Source organism: Nomascus leucogenys, chromosome 11 (assembly GCF_006542625.1).
Source record: "Nomascus leucogenys isolate Asia chromosome 11, Asia_NLE_v1, whole genome shotgun sequence".
In the NCBI taxonomy this organism is placed as follows: Eukaryota; Metazoa; Chordata; class Mammalia; order Primates; family Hylobatidae; genus Nomascus; species Nomascus leucogenys.
In genome coordinates this window covers 94,030,050-94,050,408 of record NC_044391.1, presented here as the reverse complement: position 1 = coordinate 94,050,408, position 20,359 = coordinate 94,030,050, and the positions used below count along the sequence as shown (strand labels likewise).

The 20,359-nt window shown below is 37.1% G+C and overlaps 1 protein-coding gene across 1 annotated transcript in view; it reads left to right on the top strand.

Moving 5' to 3' along the window:
- The window catches only part of SPATA16 (spermatogenesis associated 16), a 254,547-nt gene that overhangs the window by 208,231 nt on the left and 25,957 nt on the right, over positions 1 to 20,359 (top strand). Inside the window, exons 7-9 of the mRNA XM_030823120.1 lie at positions 9,698 to 9,844; positions 10,875 to 10,984; positions 18,680 to 18,844. Of these exons, the coding sequence (XP_030678980.1) occupies positions 9,698 to 9,844; positions 10,875 to 10,984; positions 18,680 to 18,844 (422 nt within the window). The remainder of the gene's footprint in view (positions 1 to 9,697; positions 9,845 to 10,874; positions 10,985 to 18,679; positions 18,845 to 20,359) is intronic.

The following is a 20,359-nucleotide window of genomic DNA, read 5'->3' as shown; positions in this document are numbered from 1 at the left end:
GTGAACTCTTGTCTATACTAATTGATTTTCAGTTTATCCTCTTGGATTTTCTACAACCATCTATTATTAAGTAATAATACGGTGGTCTCTTTACTTCCAATGCTTATATCTCTCATTTTTATTTCAGTCTTATTACTTTGTCTTCAAGTTCCAAAGCCATAGATAATAATAATAGAGGTCAAAAACAGTTATTTTGTTTCTGAGGTTCACAGGAATAAAACAGATTAAAAGTTGTTTCATCACAACCAAACTAACTACTAATAGTGAAGAGTGGATAGCAATATCTAATATCTATATATCAAGTTGTCTCTTCTTTTAGATTTCCATATATAAAGCAGCATCTTATCTCAAATTCTAAAGCAAAGCCTTGCTGACTTTCAAAATTGGTATATATGTTAACTACAGGAAATTTCTGATAAGATTATTTGCTTATGAATCATGATAATTCATGAGTAATAATAATTTTTTGTACATAATTCTTTGTTTTTAAATTATCATTAATAATTCAGCTTATTACATGAAAAGTTGTAGTACTTATAAACCAATTTCAACAAAAAGCAAAAAAGAAGTCTGTTCTCAGGAAAGGAAATCACTGTGCTTTTCTGCGATGATAGAAGTTTTTTAATTAAGAACATTGTGAATGACATATTTGATCCTCTACTTTTAGCAAATATACAAGACCTTATAAAATATATTTTGTGTATTAATCTTACTTATGGCTTCATCATCTATCTCTTAATTTTTCTTTTGATCTATTTTCTTCAAACACACTACTTTACACTTTTTCTTATCTCATATGAATTTATGTAGGGCAAGTCATTACACTTCCAGAACAAAGGGAAATATAAACAAATAAACAAGTGAATAGGTTACCAGTCTGGATAGAAAGGAAAATCAAGGCTTTGAGATCACATGACTTGTATTATGCGATTTTTAAATTAACTACCCACGAGTCATTTTTTGTGAGATGTAGAATTTAACCCGAAGTAGGAAAATAATAATTATAATTCAGATCAAGAAAGATTATGTTAAACATTTATTATTTTTATTATATTTATAAATGTAAGTCTAGTTACCAGTGATAATATTATAATAATGTTGTAATAATGGCATCACCAGGATGTATTCAATATTGCTACCTTTGTGCTAGCTGTAAAAAGTAATAATTCCAAATCCCCCAACTGTTATTTTTCTTAAATAAGAAAAACGTGCTTCCTAGAAATTCAGCATGACAGTTTCATCTCTGTCTTACATCTCATCTATAGTAAGGGTCCTATATTATTTGTAAGATATATTGAACTACTAGCTAAACCCCTGTATAAGGAATCTTTGGTTTCAAGTGGTAGGAATCACAGCTCAAATTGACTTACTGAAGTCAGTTTTAAAGGGGCAGAACACATTGGAACACACTGATTTACATAACTTGAAGATCCACAGGTGGGACTGCTTTTTAGCATAGCTTGATCCAACCAATAGCTCACTTACTATCTCTCACCACTCTGTTTCCACAGTCAACTTGAGAATTTATTCTCAAATTCTACCTGGTGTTCCACTAACTCTACCATGCCCTCAAGTGCTAGGTTCTTGAATATAATAGCAACATTCTCAAATGTCATTACAGATCTCAAATCTCACTGTACCAAGGAACAAGAGTGCCCCTTCCACACAATTCCCGGAGCCCACTCTTTTGCATTGGCCCAAACTGCATCATATGCTTATGATTGAACCAATAACTGGGACCGAGGGAAATGGCATGGATTGATTGACTTGGTCAATTGGGTCTCACTTTAAGAGTAGGGGGTGATTGAGAGAATTCACCAAGAAATAAAAAGGGGAGGAGGAGAGAAATGCATGCCAGATAGCCAATTAACCAGTGATCATTCCAACTCTCATACAGTGCAAGAAGACATCAGTTTCAATGATGTGAGTCTAATAAACATTGAGGGGGAATCTTTAATGTTTGTATTTAATATCTTTAATGTTTGTATTGTCTCTAGTCTACTTTGATAAAAGTAGGATCAAGGAACTTCAGTGTAATAAAGCCCAGAATAAAGATCCAATACAGCTCATTAAACATAAAACTTTGGAATCAATAAGAATTTCAAATGAAAGAGAAATGAGCTGTGTATAAAATTCCTGTGGGATTATGTGTCTTTCTAAGTTTTTATGTGGGTTGCAAGAGAAAACTTAAATACACAAAAATTGATCTTGGAGAACTAGACCACCAGCCTGAAGTGAAAATTAGGAATCTCGGGAATGAAAACCAATTTTTTTTCTATTTCTGTCTATAACTCTGAAATTACAATGAAGGTCAAAGGGAAATATAATATATTGTACAATTTATTATCTATATAGTATACATATGACTTTCTCAGATATCAAATACAAAAATCAAAATATACTATCTGTTTTTAAATGTAGAAACCATTTTATTATTTATGGTGGGCAATAATAATAACAACTTTGCTTCAAAGTTGCCACCTTTTGCTATTTTCTTGCTGATGTGAATTTGTGGATAACTTCCAAGATAGAAGTATTAGCATTAAAAAGAGTACAAAATAAAACTCAGAACATGATTGAGAAAGAAGTAATGACAAAGTGTTGGCATTACGAAAGTACTGTAGAAGCGAAAGTCTGAAACTGATCAGTGAAAAGGAGTCATATAAAACTTACACGGTCCTATCTCACACTAAACAATCGGGACCTTTAAAAATGAGATTTTGCTTTAACCTAAATGTCAGAACATTTTGTTATGGACAAAGGGCAGGGAAATGACACAGACACCAGAAAAGAGAGGAGAAAATGAAACTTTTATAGAAAAGTAATGATAGACCCCAACAAATCTGCATCTTTCTAAAAGAGTTTTTGAATCTCTATGATTTTTCTTTTTAAGAAACTGCTTTGCAATGTTCCTTCATGATCTGTTGGTTGTGGTTATGATGAGGTGTCCAACAGAAAATACAGATAACAATGGTGTCTATGCTTAGTGCTTTACTTCCATAAAGCTTAAAATTTATTTTATGGATATTTAACTACACAACAAATACAGCTATCCCTCACATATATAGATGAGTCTGTTCATCTACAGTCTATATTTCACGTTTTTGCAGATGTTTTTCTGGTGCTGCCGATGGTTGCACTAAGCAAAACTCTCCCCATTAATCCAATCTTTTGTGACTGAGTTCATATTTCCCACAGAAAAAGCTGCAGCAAGCCAACTATGAAACTAATTTTTCCATCCGGGCAAAGCTGCTCTGTTCATTTGAGCATCTACTCTACCGAGTCACCCAGTACAAATTATTTTACTTCACTCACCCTTCATAAAGTGAACAGAACCCATTTGGGGTTTAGGCAAAATGAAGAACAAAGATAATGTGATTTTTTTTTCTAAGTTTAGTAACAAAATAAATCATATCTCAGAAGCTCTAGATATTTTATTAGTTTTGATTTTTTGCAGTTCTATTCCTATTTGGACCATTAAAAATTCAAGATTTGGGAATGTATGTTTTCAGATTAAATTCAAATGTTGATTGAGCATCTGTTAGTTGCTTGAGGCATGAAGATAATTTAAAGATGTGGCCAGGCACAGTGGCTCACACCTGTAATCCCAGTAATTTGGGAGGCCAAGGCAGGGGGATCGCTTGAGGCCAGGAGCTCAAGACCACTTTGAGCAACATAGCAAGACCCCATCTCTACTAAAAATTAAACAAAAATATATTAACTGGGCATGGGGGCATGTACCTCTAGTCTCAGCTTCTCTGGAGGCTGAGGCAGGAGGATTGCCTGAGCCCAGAAGTTCAAGGTTACAGTGAGCTATGATTGCATTACTGCACTCCAGCATAAGTGACAGAGTAAGACCCTCTTTCAAAAATGAAAACCAAAAATTAAACAAAAAAGATGGGATCTTGAAGAGGATTAAGATTTGTCAGGGTGTTAAGACATGCCCCTATGAAACAGTAGCTTCACTCTGGAGTGAATATAAATGTTCTTTATGAGTTTGAGGCCGAGCACGGTGGCTCATGCCTGTAATCCCAGCACTTTGGGAGGCCCAGGTGGGTGGATCACCTGAGGTCAGGAGTTCGAGACCAGCCTGCCCAACAAGGCAAAACCCTGTCTCTACTAAAAATAACAACAATCAGCTGGGCACGGTGGCAGGCGCCTGTAATCCCATCAACTCAGGAGGCTGAGACAGGAGAATCCCTTGAACCCAGGAAGTAGAGGTTGCAGTGAGCTGAGATGGCACCATTGCACTCCAGCCTGGGCAACAAGAGTGAAACTCCATCTCCAAAAGGCGGCTCACACCTGTAATCCCACCACTTTGGGAGGCCGAGGCGGGTGGATCACGAGATCAAGACCATCATGGCTAACATAACCCCGTCTCTACTAAAAATACAAATATTAGCCAGGTGTGGTGGCGGGCGCCTGTAGTCCCAGCTACTTGGGAGGCTGAGGCAGAAGAATGGCGTGAACCCGGGAGGCGGAGCTTGCAGTGAGCCAAGATCGCGCCACTGTACTCCAGCCTGGGCAACAGAGCGAGACTCCATCTCAAAAAAAAAAAAAAACAAAGAGTTTGAATGGAAGATTGGAAGACACTGTAATATTCAGGAAACCCTTTATGAGCTAGATGGGACTTAGACACATCTGCAAGGACAGTGTTAGGTTGAATAAAGGAAAAATGGGGAGACTAGGTAGTTGTTTCTGAGTGGAAAATCACAAGCAAAAGTTCAGAGGCCATATAAGCACAGGCAGTGAAATCAGCAGAGCTGGTTATAAAGGTTGATACTAGAGAAAATGTAAGAATCATGGATAGATTGTGAAGTAGATGCACACTGCTGAGAGCCTTGAATGCCAGGAAAGGAAAAGTCTCCAGAGTTCCTGAGGAAGGATGTGACAGTGAAAAAGGCAGGTGATGTATCAAAAATATTCATCGAGTGGTGATGTAGTGATGTATTGGCATGAAACAACACTGGTAGCAGTGAGACTGGTGGGGAAACTCTTCAATAATCCAGATGTTATGTGATGAGAAATTTGACCAAGATAATAGCAATGATAATGCAAAGAAACAGGCTGATACGGGACGCATTGCAATGTGCAGGTTTAATTAGTTTTTGAGAGACTCACTAAATGGGGAACAAGTGGAAAGAAAAGTCAACAACGGCTTCAAATTTTTAAGCCAGAATAATTGGGTGAATAATGGCTATCCTCATAACAGGCTGGCAAAAAAAAAAGGAAAAGAGAAGTTATAGAGATTATGAAAATCACTTTTGAGGAACATATTTGCTCTATTTTAACTAACTTTTGGAGTGTTGAACAAATAGCAATGTCCCAGTAGGTATTTGGAAATGCCATGTTGGAATTTGGTGGAAATTTCCAGCTGCAACTGTAGATTTGATATCCAATTTTTTGGTTAAAAATAGTAGCCGAAGACACAAGACTAGAGATATTCCCAAGGGTGTATGTATGAAGAGAATATCAATGAGCTGGGGACAGCTGTGAGGAACACTGAATGAGAAGGCAGGAGGAGAAAGGGGAATGTTTGTGTGTGTGTATGTGTGTGTGTGTGTGTGTGTGTGTGTGTGTGTGTGTGTGTGTGTGTGTGTGTCAGAGGGAGAGAGAGACAGAGACTACTACTGAACTCCAGGAAGATGATTTTTAAGGAGAGGACAATAATACCAAAAAGTCAAGAAGCCAGAATAGCTTGAGGACTTGCAAGGTGGTCAGTTTCAGCCTTCCGGAGTACAGTAAAACATTTCTGAAAAAGGGAAAACTGTTTACCTCTTTCAGTGAAAGTTTGACATCTTTCGTCTGGGGGAAAAGAAATTGAAAGATTATGTTTCTGCGAGAAATTTAATCTGCATAATCTATCTTTGATATTATTTTCTAAAGCATCCACTTGGCTAATGGTAAAAATTTGGAGCTGTTCACGTATGCAAACTGATTTGTTTAATAATAAATTCAGTCATAGTCATACAAATTTCATCTCCAATTGGGATAAATTGTAAAGGAATGCATTAAAAGATCTGTTTCTCCCAAGTTTCTTTCAACATGACAGGAGCAAAGAAGACATTTTTTAATCAATTCTACTTTCCTACAGAAGGGTAATATAATCTGGTTAACTTTTATATCCATCAGAAGCACGGAGCTTTTCGGACACAGGTAGAGGTTTATGAGCACAAAATCGAGAACAATTAGCACTCAAATTAATGTTACATGAGATTCAACATCTGGTAAGTGTGTTGTCATTTTGGGTCATAGACCACCTGTTAGGCTAAATGTTCATACAACAGCAATTTACCCTGCATACAAATGGAAAAAGAATGATACCTGAAAAAAAAATTTTTTCTAAATTTAACCGTATGTATATAGGAGCCTCCTACATTTTAAAACTTCAACTGGAAGTTAATAATGGGTCAAATACTCACTGGATGAAGCATATAGGATCAGAAGCAACAGAGAATATTTACAATTTTACAAGCATGTTTTACAATAAATGAGCCATAGTATAGTACTGACATTCGTTTCTATTCCATCTAATCACTGCCAATATTAGTATTTGTCTCCTCTTTATCTATCAAATATTTAAGGACAAGAAGAGGTAAACCACTCAAAGTCTTTATGTTATCTATCTACATAAGAGAGTCCTCAAACATCAGGCTGGTTTTGGCGATAGTGCTGCACCAGAAAATGCCAAATCTCGAGGTTACTCAGCTGCCTTTTCATACAATCCAGTTATTGGCAACTTCAGTAAAATGAGTAAGCTCTCCCCTTGCTAATATTTCAGCAAAATAGTATTCGCTTGCAAAGAGGGGCATGTCTGTGATGATCAGCTGCAGATTTCAAAAGCAAAGAAACTTCCTGCACTTTTGAAATTGAAAAGCAGAAATCACATTTTTACCTTGTTTATAAAAATGAGCCATCCTTTTAAAAACAGGCATTTTGTAACACAACCACCAACTAAAGAAGTATCTAAGGCTATGTGCAGTGGCTCACACCTGTAATCCGGACACTTTGGGAGGCCGAGGCAGGCAGATCTCCTGAGGTCAGGAGTTCAAGACCAGCTTGACCAACTTGGAGAAATCCCATCTCTACTAAAAATACAAAATTAGCTGGGTGTGGTGGTGGGTGCCTGTAATCCTAGCTACTCAGGAGGCTGAGGCAGGAGAATTGCTTGAACCCGGGAGGCGGAGTTTGCAGTGAGCCAAGATAGTGCCATTGCACTCCGGCCTGGGTAGACAGAGCAAGACTCCATCTCAAAAAAAAAAAAAAAAAACAAAGAAGAAGAAGCATCTGATACTTGCAATCGGTATGTTAAGATGCCTAAAAGTCACTCTGTTAGTTTGGGAACTCTTGAGCATTTGCTATACTTTTCTAGATAGAGTGTTCACTGGCATTCCTATGGCATGTTTCCCGTCGATTTTTAGAACCATGACCCTAGACTGTCACAAGGATAGTTTTGAGTGGTAAGCCTTTGTACTTTGGCATCCAGCTGCCTGATTTTCAGTTCTGGTCCCTATGCTCAGTGTGTGATCTTGGGCAACTCTGGAATCTCTGGAAGCTCCAGCTTTATCATCTGTAAGTTGGGCCTGATAATATGCCCTGCTCCCCACTCCGTGATTGAAAAAGATAACCCTGATAACGTGTGTGGCACAGAAGATGCGCCAGATGAATATTAGCCCACATTAACAGTAAGAGCTGACCTGGATCCTAAGTCACCAAAGAAAAACTAAAGCATGTTTGGGATTAAGATGTTTTTGTTCTGTGTTTGTGTTTAAAAGGCACTTTGTGATATTTTAATTATTTCAATAATCAGCATATATTTTAACTCTCAGTTTGACAGACATACACTGTTTACTTAACCCAACTGTGACAAATAACACTGCAGTGTTTTCCAAACTGTGTTTTGAAAAACTGAGGTTCTGTGGAGAAGCTCGAGGTGGCATCTGTGAGTAGGGTATAGAACAGAGTTCAGTAGTGAGGGTGGGTGGTCAGTGTGCCAAGATTCAAACAGAATGTCCCTACTTTTTATTGGCTTTTAATATTGGGCTTGTCAGAAAATTTTAGTTTGGACAAAAGGTTCTGAGGCTTAAAAAGGGGGATGGTGTTAAAAAAAAAACACTCGTGGTGTACTGTCTTATTTTTAAAAGAAGTATTACAGACAAATAGTGAAGGCTATATTTGAACCATTACCACCATTTGAGTTCTGAGTCTACGTTAACATTTTACCTTTAACTAAACCATCATTCAGTGATATTTGGGATTTTGCCTTTTCCCCTTTCTGGCAGTGTTAAACAAAGAGGGCTTATTAAACCTCTCTGTTCATCATCCTTCACTTGAGAAATTTATTTTAATAAACCAAAGCCTTGTTACTCAAAATGGAAATGAATTAAGTGAATCTTGCCTCCAGGTCCCCAAGAGGTTAGCCTTTGTACTTTGGCTTTCAATTCTGGCCCCTCTGTTTGCTCAATTCGTGATCTTGGGCATGTTTGTAACCTCTTGAAGCACCAGTCTTATCATCGGTAAGGTGGGCCTTTATCCCTACCCCAAAAGTAACCTAGTGCCAAGCAATCTTGAAGAAGGGTGCAGTGGCTGTGCCTGTGGTGTCTGGAGTCAGACTACCTGGTTGTGAATCCGGCTTTGCCTACTTTGGAGCTGTGCTGTTGGGCAAGTTACTTCCCATCTGTGTCCCTCAACCTCTTATCCATAAAGTGAGGACAATAGCACCAACCTTGTGAAGTTATCATGTGGAATTCAAAGAAGAGTGCGCACAAAGCTCTTAGAACAGGGGCAGATAGAAAATAAGTACTCAGTAAATATTAGCTCTTACGGTCATTAAGAATTGAGTCTGTTTTAGAACCGTTTTCATGACACGAATTATTTCCAAGTCTAATTACAATAGTCAGTACATTTATCATTTTAAATTTCCTCCTATGCCTATATGAAGGATGGTAACTAAATTAATTAGCTGTATATTTTAATTCTCACTTGGTAATTTTTCTCTTTCCTTTTTTTATAACTAACATTATTTCCTTACATCTTAAGCTAGGAAGAGAAAAATCAAATTCTCGGCTGAGCGTGGTGGCTCCTGCCTGTAATCTCAGCATTTTGGGAGGCCGAGGCAGGTAGATCACCTGAGGTCAGAAGTTTGAGACTAGCCTGGCCAACATGGTGAAACCCCGTCTCTACTAAAAATACAAAAATTAGCTGGGCATGGTGGCGGGCGCCTGTAATCCCAGCTACTCAGGAGGCTGAAGCAGTAGAATCACTTGAACCCAGGAGGCAGAGGTTGCAGTGAGCCAAAATTGAGACATTACATTCCAGCCTGGGCGACAAGAGCAAGACTCCGTCTAAAAAAAAAAAAAAGAAAAATCGAAGTCTCTTGTAAAGAGTTACAGCTAAAAATAATAAGCCTGCAAGCTGGTCCTGAATGTCTATTATTCTGAAGATGAGGAAAGATGACCATGTGATCTAGCCATATTTTATTGTTATGCTTTGTGTATGCTTAGATTACTAAGTATAATGAAATATGATTTTGATATGTTATCTATTTGACCTTTTGATACACATAATTTTACTTCATACCTTTCACCTTTATAGTTACCATTTTTTCCAGGTACAATTCCTGAAATCTGGGGGGAAAAACCCTAAAAATATTAAAACCATAACAAAGCCTCTTAGTTCTTTTTCTGTCATATTTCAGATCTTCAAGCACTCCACATGTTGCCTCAGACAGTTGACTGGTCATCTTTTCCTCCCCAACAATATCTCTTGACTCTTGGGTTCAAAAACAAAGAAGATGGAAAATTTTTGGAAAAAATATCAAGCAGGAAGCTGCCAATATTCACAGGTATATCATCTGAACCTACAAGGTTTAGCATATAGTAGCCTGTGATGAGTTTTGGGCCCCAAAAAATGTTTGAGTTAAAATTAACTCCTTCTAATCTTCTTTGTGGGTTAGTTAACAATACCTGGAATTCTGATTCCAGGAAATCTTTCCCTAAGAACACACGCAATCCTGGAATGCCCACCCCCCTCACTCTAATCATCTAATCATCTTACTCCACCCACCACAGTCATCAATGCCTAATCATACAGTGCTTAAAGAATACTAGTTTTCATCATTATCAATTAGCAGAGGTAGAAGAAAATTATGCAATAAAACTACTATATGAAATCAAAAATATAGCCAATGACAATCTTAAATTACTTGTATTCTGTTATTGTATTAATGTCTGTTCCCCCCTTTTCTTATGTAATTGGCCAAGAGTTTAGATCTCCTGGAGTGTATTACAGTTAAATGGTGTTCAGTAATCCAAGTTGAAACTTTTAAAACTCAAGAAAATATTCACATGGAGTTGAAATCTCAAACTTATGGGCTGAATTCATGACCAGGTTAAATTTATTCCTGCAGCTCTAACCACATAATTAAGTATTTGTGTTTTGTCTGTCTGGCACTGTATCCTCTGAGGCTTATCTGAACTTCCAGCTACATTCAAAGTCAATGGATCTGCACACTTGAATAATACCTAGGAGGAACAAGACAAGAATCAGACACATTTGTGACGCATTTTTTCACAACTCAGGAAAAACAGACTCTGAAGAGATAGGTGAATTGTTATAGGTTGTCTCTTAGATCTCTCAATCAAGAAACACAACAAAATAAATAAATGATAGTTTCTAAAGGGCAGTGTCTCCTCTGCCTTTCTCCCCATAGATCTTTCTTTGTTATACATATGGTCTAGGGATGGGACTAGTTTCTATACTAAAGATTTTGTATCTATTAATATTGAGATATTTGTTTATAGCTTGCTAAAGAAAATATTTTGAAATGGAAGTCTAGAGAAAATAGTATAAAAGTTTATTGTTACAATTTTTAGAGCATAAAACACCTTTCAGTCTGACCAGAGAAGATACAGTGAGACAAATGGAGACAATGGGGAAGCGAATCTTGCCAGTATTGGATTTTATTAGAAGCACCCAATTGAATGTAGGTATATGAGTCTTTTATACTTGTCCAATGTACAAATATGAGAGAATTCTAGAAGTATATAAGGCTTACGTGGCAAATAGTGCAAGTGTTAGGGGATTTTGGAAACATTCGTAGTAAATCTCATTTGCAAAAACAAGCAAATTTTAGCTAATGATTTTATTTCTGTTATTCTAAAACATACTATAATGCTACACTTTGCAATTTCAAGCAGTTATTAGGGTAGTGTCTCTTTAAAGAATCTTTTCTTTATACCTTCCTAATATCTAATTCAACATTGCAGTGAATTTCTTATTTCAAATCAATAAGAAAATTCTAGGAAGCACAATGTTTTTTCTATTTCACTTACTGAGCTATTGCATATAACCATCTCATTACCTACACAAGAATTCAGAGCTTTTCAAGATAGTGCCTTCATACCTCGCTGATGAATTGGATGCTTCTCTAAACATTGGCAATTGATCTTTATATAGCCATAAGGTAAATTATCTAATCTCTTTCTATGATCCAGGAAAAATATGCCTTTTCTACTTTTCAGTCTTAAAGAGCCCAAAATAAGACCTGAATTACACTGCTATTTTACAAAATTTAAGCCATTGTACTGAAAGTATATAAAGAGAACTTCTCATTAACAAGCTATAAAGGCTGCAGATTTCTCCTCTTTTAATATTTTTCAAAAGGCTTGTAAGTTGGAAATTTTAAAGAATTTCCTTCCTGTTCCCTCTTTTGTGTTACATCATTGATTTGATGTTCTTACCTTAAAAGGGGAACCAAGGGGGTCATCACAAACAGCTACTTAACATCTGTTCAGCAGTTTATCTGCTCAATAACATTATTCAGCATTTTGGAAAAGCTATAAAACACCTAATCTATTTGCATGATTTGTGATTCCATGCATTACAAATACAAAAACACATTTTTACTGACGTTCCTACCACAAAGCTACCCCTTCCCCACAACCATGTTTCAATTATCTCCCCTATATTTCTATTAATAAGAAATCCATCTCCACCTTAGTCAGCTCAGGCTGCCATAACAAAACACCATCCTAAAGACCCACACACATCATTACCCTCATCATCAGGCCCATGCAAGCAGGGAAAGCTTTGCTAACCAGAACCATCACCGTTTAGCATTACTTCATCTCATCCGTGCACAGCTAGCCTAGCAGAGCCAGTGTGTCAGGGGCTGTGGATGTGATCTGCCTGTGGCCTAGCTCTTTGTTTTTTAGTTTTTAGTTTTTTGGGTTTTTGGTTTCTTTGTTTTGTTTTTGTTTTGTTTTTTTTTGAGACAGAGTCTCACCCTGTCACCCGGGTTGGAGTGCAGTGGTGCGGTGTTGGCTCATTGCAACCTCCACCTCCAGGGTTCAAATGATTCTCCTGCCCCAGCCTCCAGAATAGCTGGGATTACAGCATGCACCACCATGCCTGGCTAATTTTTTTGTATTTTTAGTAGAGACAGGGTTTCACCATGTTGGCCCGGCTGGTCTTGAACCCCTGGCCTCAAGTGATCCACCTGCCTTGGCCTCACAAAGTGCTGAGATTACAGGCATAAGCCACCATGCCTGGCCAGGCCTGGCTCTTGGAAGCAATGCCTGCCTTACCTTGTCACTTGTCAGGAAACTGACCACATCATCTGTTGCCAGCTCCGATTTCACACTGTGAACATAGGTTGGGCCTTACTGGGCATTATGTACTTTTTCAATGTTCTTAACTCATTTTCCTATCACCTTTTAAAGAGTATTCTGGCCATTTGGAAATTTGGTTAGACATGAATCTTTTATGTGACTATAAAGGAGACTTTAAAACCATAATTAATGAGATTCTTAATATCTAATTAATAACTCAGTCTTCTTATATTGAGTCTCAGTACCACTTTGCTGACTGCAAGGAATTTCATCAACTTTCCTGTGTTCGCTTTTAAGAGAAATAACAGTTTTTGGAAGATTGTTTCAAAGAGTTTTAATGAAATTGAAGTAGGTAAGCCTGAAAGTGCCCAGGGATCACAAATATATCTAAATATCAGGTACCAGGTTTCTTATTATTTGCACAGCCACAGCTTCATAAAGGAGGATTGATAAAATTAGCTGCAAAGGTAACCGAGCTTAATGAAGCAACTGATGAATTGGTGACTAGAAATTATTCCTACATGGTACCATTAACTGTAACCCAAGCAGCCCTCAGTAGTGTTTTTAAGACCCTTCAAGGTGTTCTTTTTTTCTTGTCAGATATTAAATGACATTCACTTGAATATTTAGGCATTGAATTGTCATTATTTGTTACCCTAGTTTGTGATACTGTAGACAAAGACTTTTGCCCAAGGCCATGCTCTGGCCAAATAACCCTAGGGCAAGTCACTTAACCTCTGAACTATTTTTTTCTCATTTATAAAATGGGCTGATAACTGCCAGGCCCACTTCACAGAGTTGTTGTGAACCGTAAGTACATAATCCATGCCCTTGAAGCACTTTGTAAAGTATTAAGAATTTAAGCTTTAATTATTTGTATTGGTTTTAGTTTGCTTTGACAAAGAGACTGTTTTACAGACCTTTTTTTTCTTTATCCAAGCTGTGTAGTTTGAAATCACCTATTTTTCTTCTAATATGAAGATCCCACTCATGTTCTGTGAATTTTGATTTTTTTTTCCTTAGCTTACTTTCCTTTGATCAGTGATTTGCTCAGATCCCTTCACTCAGGCAGGATTTGAGATGCCATTTTCAGCCATGAACTGGACTCAGGACTGCAGTCTTGTTGACAGCAGGCTGTGACCATGCTCATGTGACAAGCAGCCTCACATGTCTTGGTAGAACAGAGCCAATATCCAAGACACTTCCATTAGAAGACAGTGAGTGACCAGTGTCTTGTGCAATACATTTATCTTAAAGAATTTTAGATTTTTCGGTCATCCTTAATACTGGTGACTAAGGCTTTAGTTTACATTTCTGTTGTCTGTTTCAAACAGACAACTCTTTACCCTAGTAGAATGTCACAGTTTCATCAAGGCCTAATGGCTAGGAAAAAAATGCCTGTAATCTCAGCACTTAGGGAGGCAGAAGTGGAAGGACAGCTTGAGCCCAGAAATTCAAGACCTGCCTGGACAACGTAGTGAGACTCCATTCTCCCCAAAATGGAAAAAAAAAAGACAAAAACAAAAAAAGTGGAACTAATGGCTAGGAAATATACTTTGCCTCATACCATATATGTTCAGAGATATTTAATTCATTTGGACAATATTATTTAATGAAAATGGGCTTGGAATATGAAAATACAATGCATTAAAACTTCAGCATTCACAACAGCAGGAGACCCAAAAGACGATACTAGTTCTTGACATAATACCCTGACCAGAATCAGTTACACAATGTTTTATTATCACATTTATACTGTCACATAAATAATAAATACGTAGATTTCTAAACAATACTTAAACAATGCCAAGAATTCTCATGATCTGTTCCCTAAACATATTGAATATTTAGTCACCTTGTAAATATTAGGTTTATAATACCTACCTAATATCTAATTAGAAAAAAGTTAACTTGGCAATAATACACTAAATTATAATATCATAGGGAATATTTTTTGGCTGCCCTAATTTTCAATTTTTCTCCATTAAACTAAAAGATACATGTGTTCGTTCTCCACGAGTTACATATAAAGAGACAGTACAGCAACTTACTCTCAACCGAAGCATTTTAAGTATAAAGTGAGTAAAATTTTATTCTAAAGCTAACAAAACACTCTTGCTTCCAAACCCTTGAAATATTTGATGGTCAAGAAGTTTTCTTTACTCAAACATATCTTTTTTAAAGTACAGAGCAGTCCTGGTCATGAACTAGGTGCTGACTGCATGCAGAAATTTCCACTTTGGAACTATAGTTTAGGAGAAGCACATGCATAGTGCTCTGCAATTTAAAAAGCATTTTTCCCTCACATTCTCTAATTTGACCCTCACAATTTGGTGACATTGTGTCACCTTCATTTTACCAATGAGGAAACTGTGGCTCAGAGTAGTGATATATCCAAGTTCACACAGCTGGGGCTCAAAATCAGAGCTTCAGAATATTGTGCCAACATTCTTTTACTAAATCATATTACATCTCTTTGATTTAAAAGTATGATCCTTGCCAGAGGCAAAACATGCATAACACAGAACATAGGAATGATTCCATAGCTGGATTCAATTTTTAAAAAATGAACATATAGGCTGGGTGCAGTGGCTCACGCCTGTAATCCCAGCACTTTGGGAGGCCGAGGTGGGTGGATCACTTGAGGCCAGGAGTTTGAGACCAGCCTGACCAACATGGCGAGACTCTGTCTCTATTAAAAACACACGCACAAACACACAAAAAAATAATCAGACGTGGTGGCGCACACCTGTAGTCCCAGCTATTCGGGAGGCTGAAGCAAGAGAATTGCTTGAACCTGGGAGGCGGAGTCTGCGGTGGGCCGAGATCACACCACTGCACTCCAGCCTGTGCAACAGAGCAAGACTCTGCCTCAAAAAAAAAAGAATAAAAAAAATTAAAATGAACATATAATGTACAAATTACACTCCAAAAATTAACTGTAAAAAGCTTGCTAAAGAACATGAATTTTCAACTCTTGCTATGAGGTGGTGAATACAGTTGGTAAATATGTTTCCTGGTCTCAGAGAGGTTTCTATGTGTCAGACAATGATTCTCTTTACACTTCTGACCCGTTTCCTTATCTTTGTAGATTAGTCTACTAGGTACACAATACATGGCCAAACAAGGATGATTCTAGCATTTTAAGAGTAATAATCTACAATATGATACAACCTTCCTGGTGACTTCTAATCCAGGTTCACGTCAACCCCATTCAGCCAGCAGCCCTGCTGCTATGGTATTTTTCATTTTCTGGATTTTTGTCCTAATTATTTCACCTGCTACTGGATGGCACTATACTTTTCCATTCATTAACTTTATTGGCTGCTGTCAGTTTCAAACCTTATGTACTGTGCTTTCTGGGCTAAATGTTAAAGAGTTAAAATAATGAAATCTCTTGCCATGCATGAAGCCGCCTTCACAGGATGACTTGCCAAAAAATGACCTAACTAACCATGTTTTTAATACCTCATTAATTTTACTTTTAATTTCTTCCAAGTGAAACATAAAAAATGTTTACATATGCACATTTGAAATGAACAATAGTGTTTCCTACCCCTTTTTTGCAATTAGTGTTTCTATATCTTATGCCAAATGGAAATACATTCCAAACACTTGGACTCTGCTTTTCAGCAGTATAATATAGTGCCACTTATTTACCAAATATTTATTTGTAACTGCTATTAAATCTTGACAATTCTCTGACTGAAGCCTTCACTTGAACTTGCTATTACCTAACCCTCATTGCACCTGTGTGAGGTTTTAGCTTCAATCGTGGCCACTTTATTACACTCTCTCCAGCAGCTAAGGAGCCCTTTGATCATTCCTGAAGTCTCACTGGGAGGGCTACCTGCCTTTAGATTTAGTCTTTGTTAGCATCAGATATTTAAGCTAATTCCTATTTTTTATTATTTTCTTTATTTCCTTAAAGCAACAGCATTAAAACATTTCTGCCACACTAGATATCAATTTTATTTCTTTTTCACTTTGTCTTTCAAAAACCCCTATCTTGGATAGGTAAAATATTAATCTACAGTTTCCTGATAACCAAAACTGCATTTGGCTTCTGGGGGAGGAGGGGTGACTATTAGCAGTCAACTGTATTCTTTCCCTGTTATCTTATTCAAATAGAGCACTTCCTGTTTTGTTATGCATCCAACAATCAAGCTAAAACTGTTGCCTTCCACTATGTTTATTTTCCTGATGTTTTGGAAAATTACACTGATAGATTATGTTCCTGAGCAGCCTGCAGTTGTTTCTGCTCTTTAGGGTTGAGTCACTACACCACTTTCCTACAACTAGCCCCATTGTTTATTTTAAAGAAGGACAAAGAAAGCAATTTTTCTTCAGAATGTAAACCGTTTCTCCTCCAACTTGCTTTCCTCTATTTGACAGAATGCCATTGTTTAGCTACATGTTTAAACTGATGGGTAGGCTAGGTTTTTCATCAATTCAGGAAGGAACCCCACATCTACCATTTGCAATCATCAATCTTATAGGTTTATAGATTTTCAGATAAATGATTAATCAGAAAGAACAAATTAGTGTGAGTAAGAAGACATTCATTGAACAGCATATGTAGGTGTTAGGGACAAATAAAGCAGATACAGCACGATGGTGCCAGCCTTTCTTTATTTGCAAGATTCTAGAAAAAAATGTCAGCTTCCAGAGGTTGCTGTCAATCAGAATATGAGTGTGGCCTTTCAAAAAGAAGTGCTTTCTAATTTTAAGTTGAAGTTCAGTAATATCAGTTTCCAGCAGTTTTTCTCCTTAGAGGAGATTCTCTTAAGAGAGTGAAATTATATGTCTGCCTTCTCTAATTTCTAGAAGAAATTCTGTTTCATAAGTATGTGCAAACCCAAATAGTCTTTACTCAGATACTAACCTTTAAGGTGGTGGTTTGTCTCAAACTTCTGTTTGAGATATTTGAACATTTGGGGAGGCACCTAGCTGAAATTTGTATTTCTAGGGCCACATAACAAGACATTGTGAGGGTGAAGCCCAGCACTGAGTTTGCTAACTGCCAAGTCCACAAGCCAGCGTAGTGATTCTGGTGTAGGCAGTCCAGGGGGCCTCTGCTCTAAAGGGGCACTTGGTCGCTTCTCTTCTGAGCACCAGGATGTAAAATGCAATTGCCAAAGTAAGTCCTCTTTTGAATTCCCATTTCTCATGACCCTCCAAATGCAGCAGAAACTCAAGGCTTTTATGTTAACTCTTATATACCCCCACGTCAAAAGTACTTTTTCTTAAAGATAAACTTAAGAATTTCATGACTAATGTTGCCTCTCCTATCAAGCATTACAATTTGTATTAAACATTTTTATAGAAGATAATGTCTCCTCTTTTGTGGATGGCAGTAACACGCACCTTGGTGGGCCACTTTTTTCTAAATGCGCCCCATCTTAAGAAAGCCCAAAATGCCATGGGGGTTGACAGTCCTTACAAAGGCACACAGTAGTCTGTGTCAAGATGGAACGTGTTAGTTGTTGAAATGGTCCCAGTAGACAGAGGGAAGCTAGTCAACAAGGAGACTGTGCAAGGCTATCCAATAAGAACTGGAAATAAAAGCAGAGCTTAGAGGTTTCATGTAAGCTATTGGGGTAAACAGAATTCAACTTACACAACGTTTGTCAAGATTCAACTAGCATTAAAAAATTTTCTTTCAGATAAACAAGATAGTAGGCAACTCTTACCTCTTATGATGCTTTGGTGATATAGATAAACTCGCCCCTTCTAGGCAGACACAGCTCTGTGGGATCACTCCTGGGTGAGTGAAGCGCAGATTCAAATTTAGTCCCTCTTTTCCCCTCAGCCTAGCTCCCTAATGCAGGACAATCAGCAAATCCGTCTCAACAGTTCTCCAAAGGACTCTCTTTTATGTGTATTTACTTACTAGAAAAAGGGATATAAGACAATTCTGTAAAATGATAGAAGGAAACACGTATTTGTACTAGATTCCGTTGTTTCAAAAGATGTAAATACATTATCACAAGCCCTGACTTCTATCCCTGGGGAGAGGTCTATTTCCGTGGTTTTGTTCTAAAACATTTCTTTTACTTTGAGACTAGGGGAGTTTTCCTGCATCCTCAGGTGTGATGGAGAAGTTGCAATATGCCGACCTCCTCAGCCAGCTGCAGAGAGTAAAGGAGCAGTCCCAGGTGATTAATCAAGCAATGGCAGAGCTAGCAACCATTCCCTACCTACAGGACATCAGTCAACAGGAAGCAGAATTGGTAAGTATTTTTCTTTAAGGGTTTCATAGGCCCAGAGCCAACAGAAAAGTGATACGGTCTGGAAAAAAGAAAAAAAACCTGTGGTAATAAATGTAGTCTGAGGGCAAACTCCCAAACCTTCTTGAAGCATTCTAATGACAAAACTGAAAAATGTAGGAAGGTGTGTGTCTGGTTTTTATTTGCCCACATTAACTAGCTTCCATTATTACAGCAAAAACGTTGTGATGTGTAAAAACATAGAAAGGGGCTGGTTATTTATATTGTGTGTCAGGCTTCTGGTTTTTGGTAAAATGAGATTGTTTAATAAACTCCAAGATATATTGATATATGATTCTCTTTTATGAAAAAGTGAGAGGACAAAAGAGTAATTGCTGTATAGAAAAATGACCCTACAAAATCATCTTTAGAGTTTTCTTAATCACTTCCAGGGTTAAAATAAATATTGGCAGTGCCAACACTAGTACATTTAGATAAATCAACAAAAGTTGTTTATTTGAAGGGAAAACGTAGCTAGTGAAAATAGATGGGTTTTTTTTTTAGCTGAATTGATGAGTTTATTCAGAAAACCAGACACTTTAGCCACACACAGACCCAAAAACTAGTTGAAGCGATTCTCACAGAAATAATCTTCAGACAGATGTACATATTATAACCATAATTAATATTAGAAATGATAGCACCTCATTTGAAAAACAGTATAGTAAACAGTGTGCTACCCATTCAAGGAAAGGTAAAATTTACTCCATATGGAGCTCCTAGTGTGCTGTAGGGAAAGACCCTTTACTTAGAAGCTTTAATTGAGAGTAGCTAAAACTAATTATAGCCCTGAATTGAATTCACATAGTAATGATGAGAACAGCCCAAACCTATTACCTGTAATTTTCAGATAACTAAAGAAATCCTCCCCCTTTGAGCTTTTTAAGATTTAATCAAGAAATGAGCTGCCAACATTTATAACGTTCATCTAAACTTGCTAAAAGCATGTTAAATAAATACTGATATTCAGAGTAAGCATAGAAAGTTGTATGACTAGCCAAATAATAAAACTATGCATACTAAAGATGAAAACTATGAAATAAGTCTATGAATCAAGGAATTACCAAGTCAAAACTGGCAATAATACTTTCTAAACTTTATGGTTGTGTGCAAAAGAACACCTTCTAAAAGGCTGTTTATCCTGCCATTCATAAGGCACTCAGAAGTATAGTAAGTATGGAGCTTTCAAAGTGCATATTATAGCCAATTTTAGATGATTAATGCTCCTTTGAGATAAGAGGAAGCAAAGAAAATGTTAATTTAAGAAGCCGGCAAAATGTTGATCCTGTCTTCCTGAAAAGCACATTCAAGATTTAAATGAAAAATACAGGGGAATTCTCTGCACTTAAGTCTTCTTAATCACACATCTATTTTTTTTTTTTTTTACTGGAAATACTTATTTTTCAAAATATACACAAAGAGCCTCAAACTAGCATTATTGACATTCTTTTCTAAAGTGTAACTTTTCTCTATTTGAAA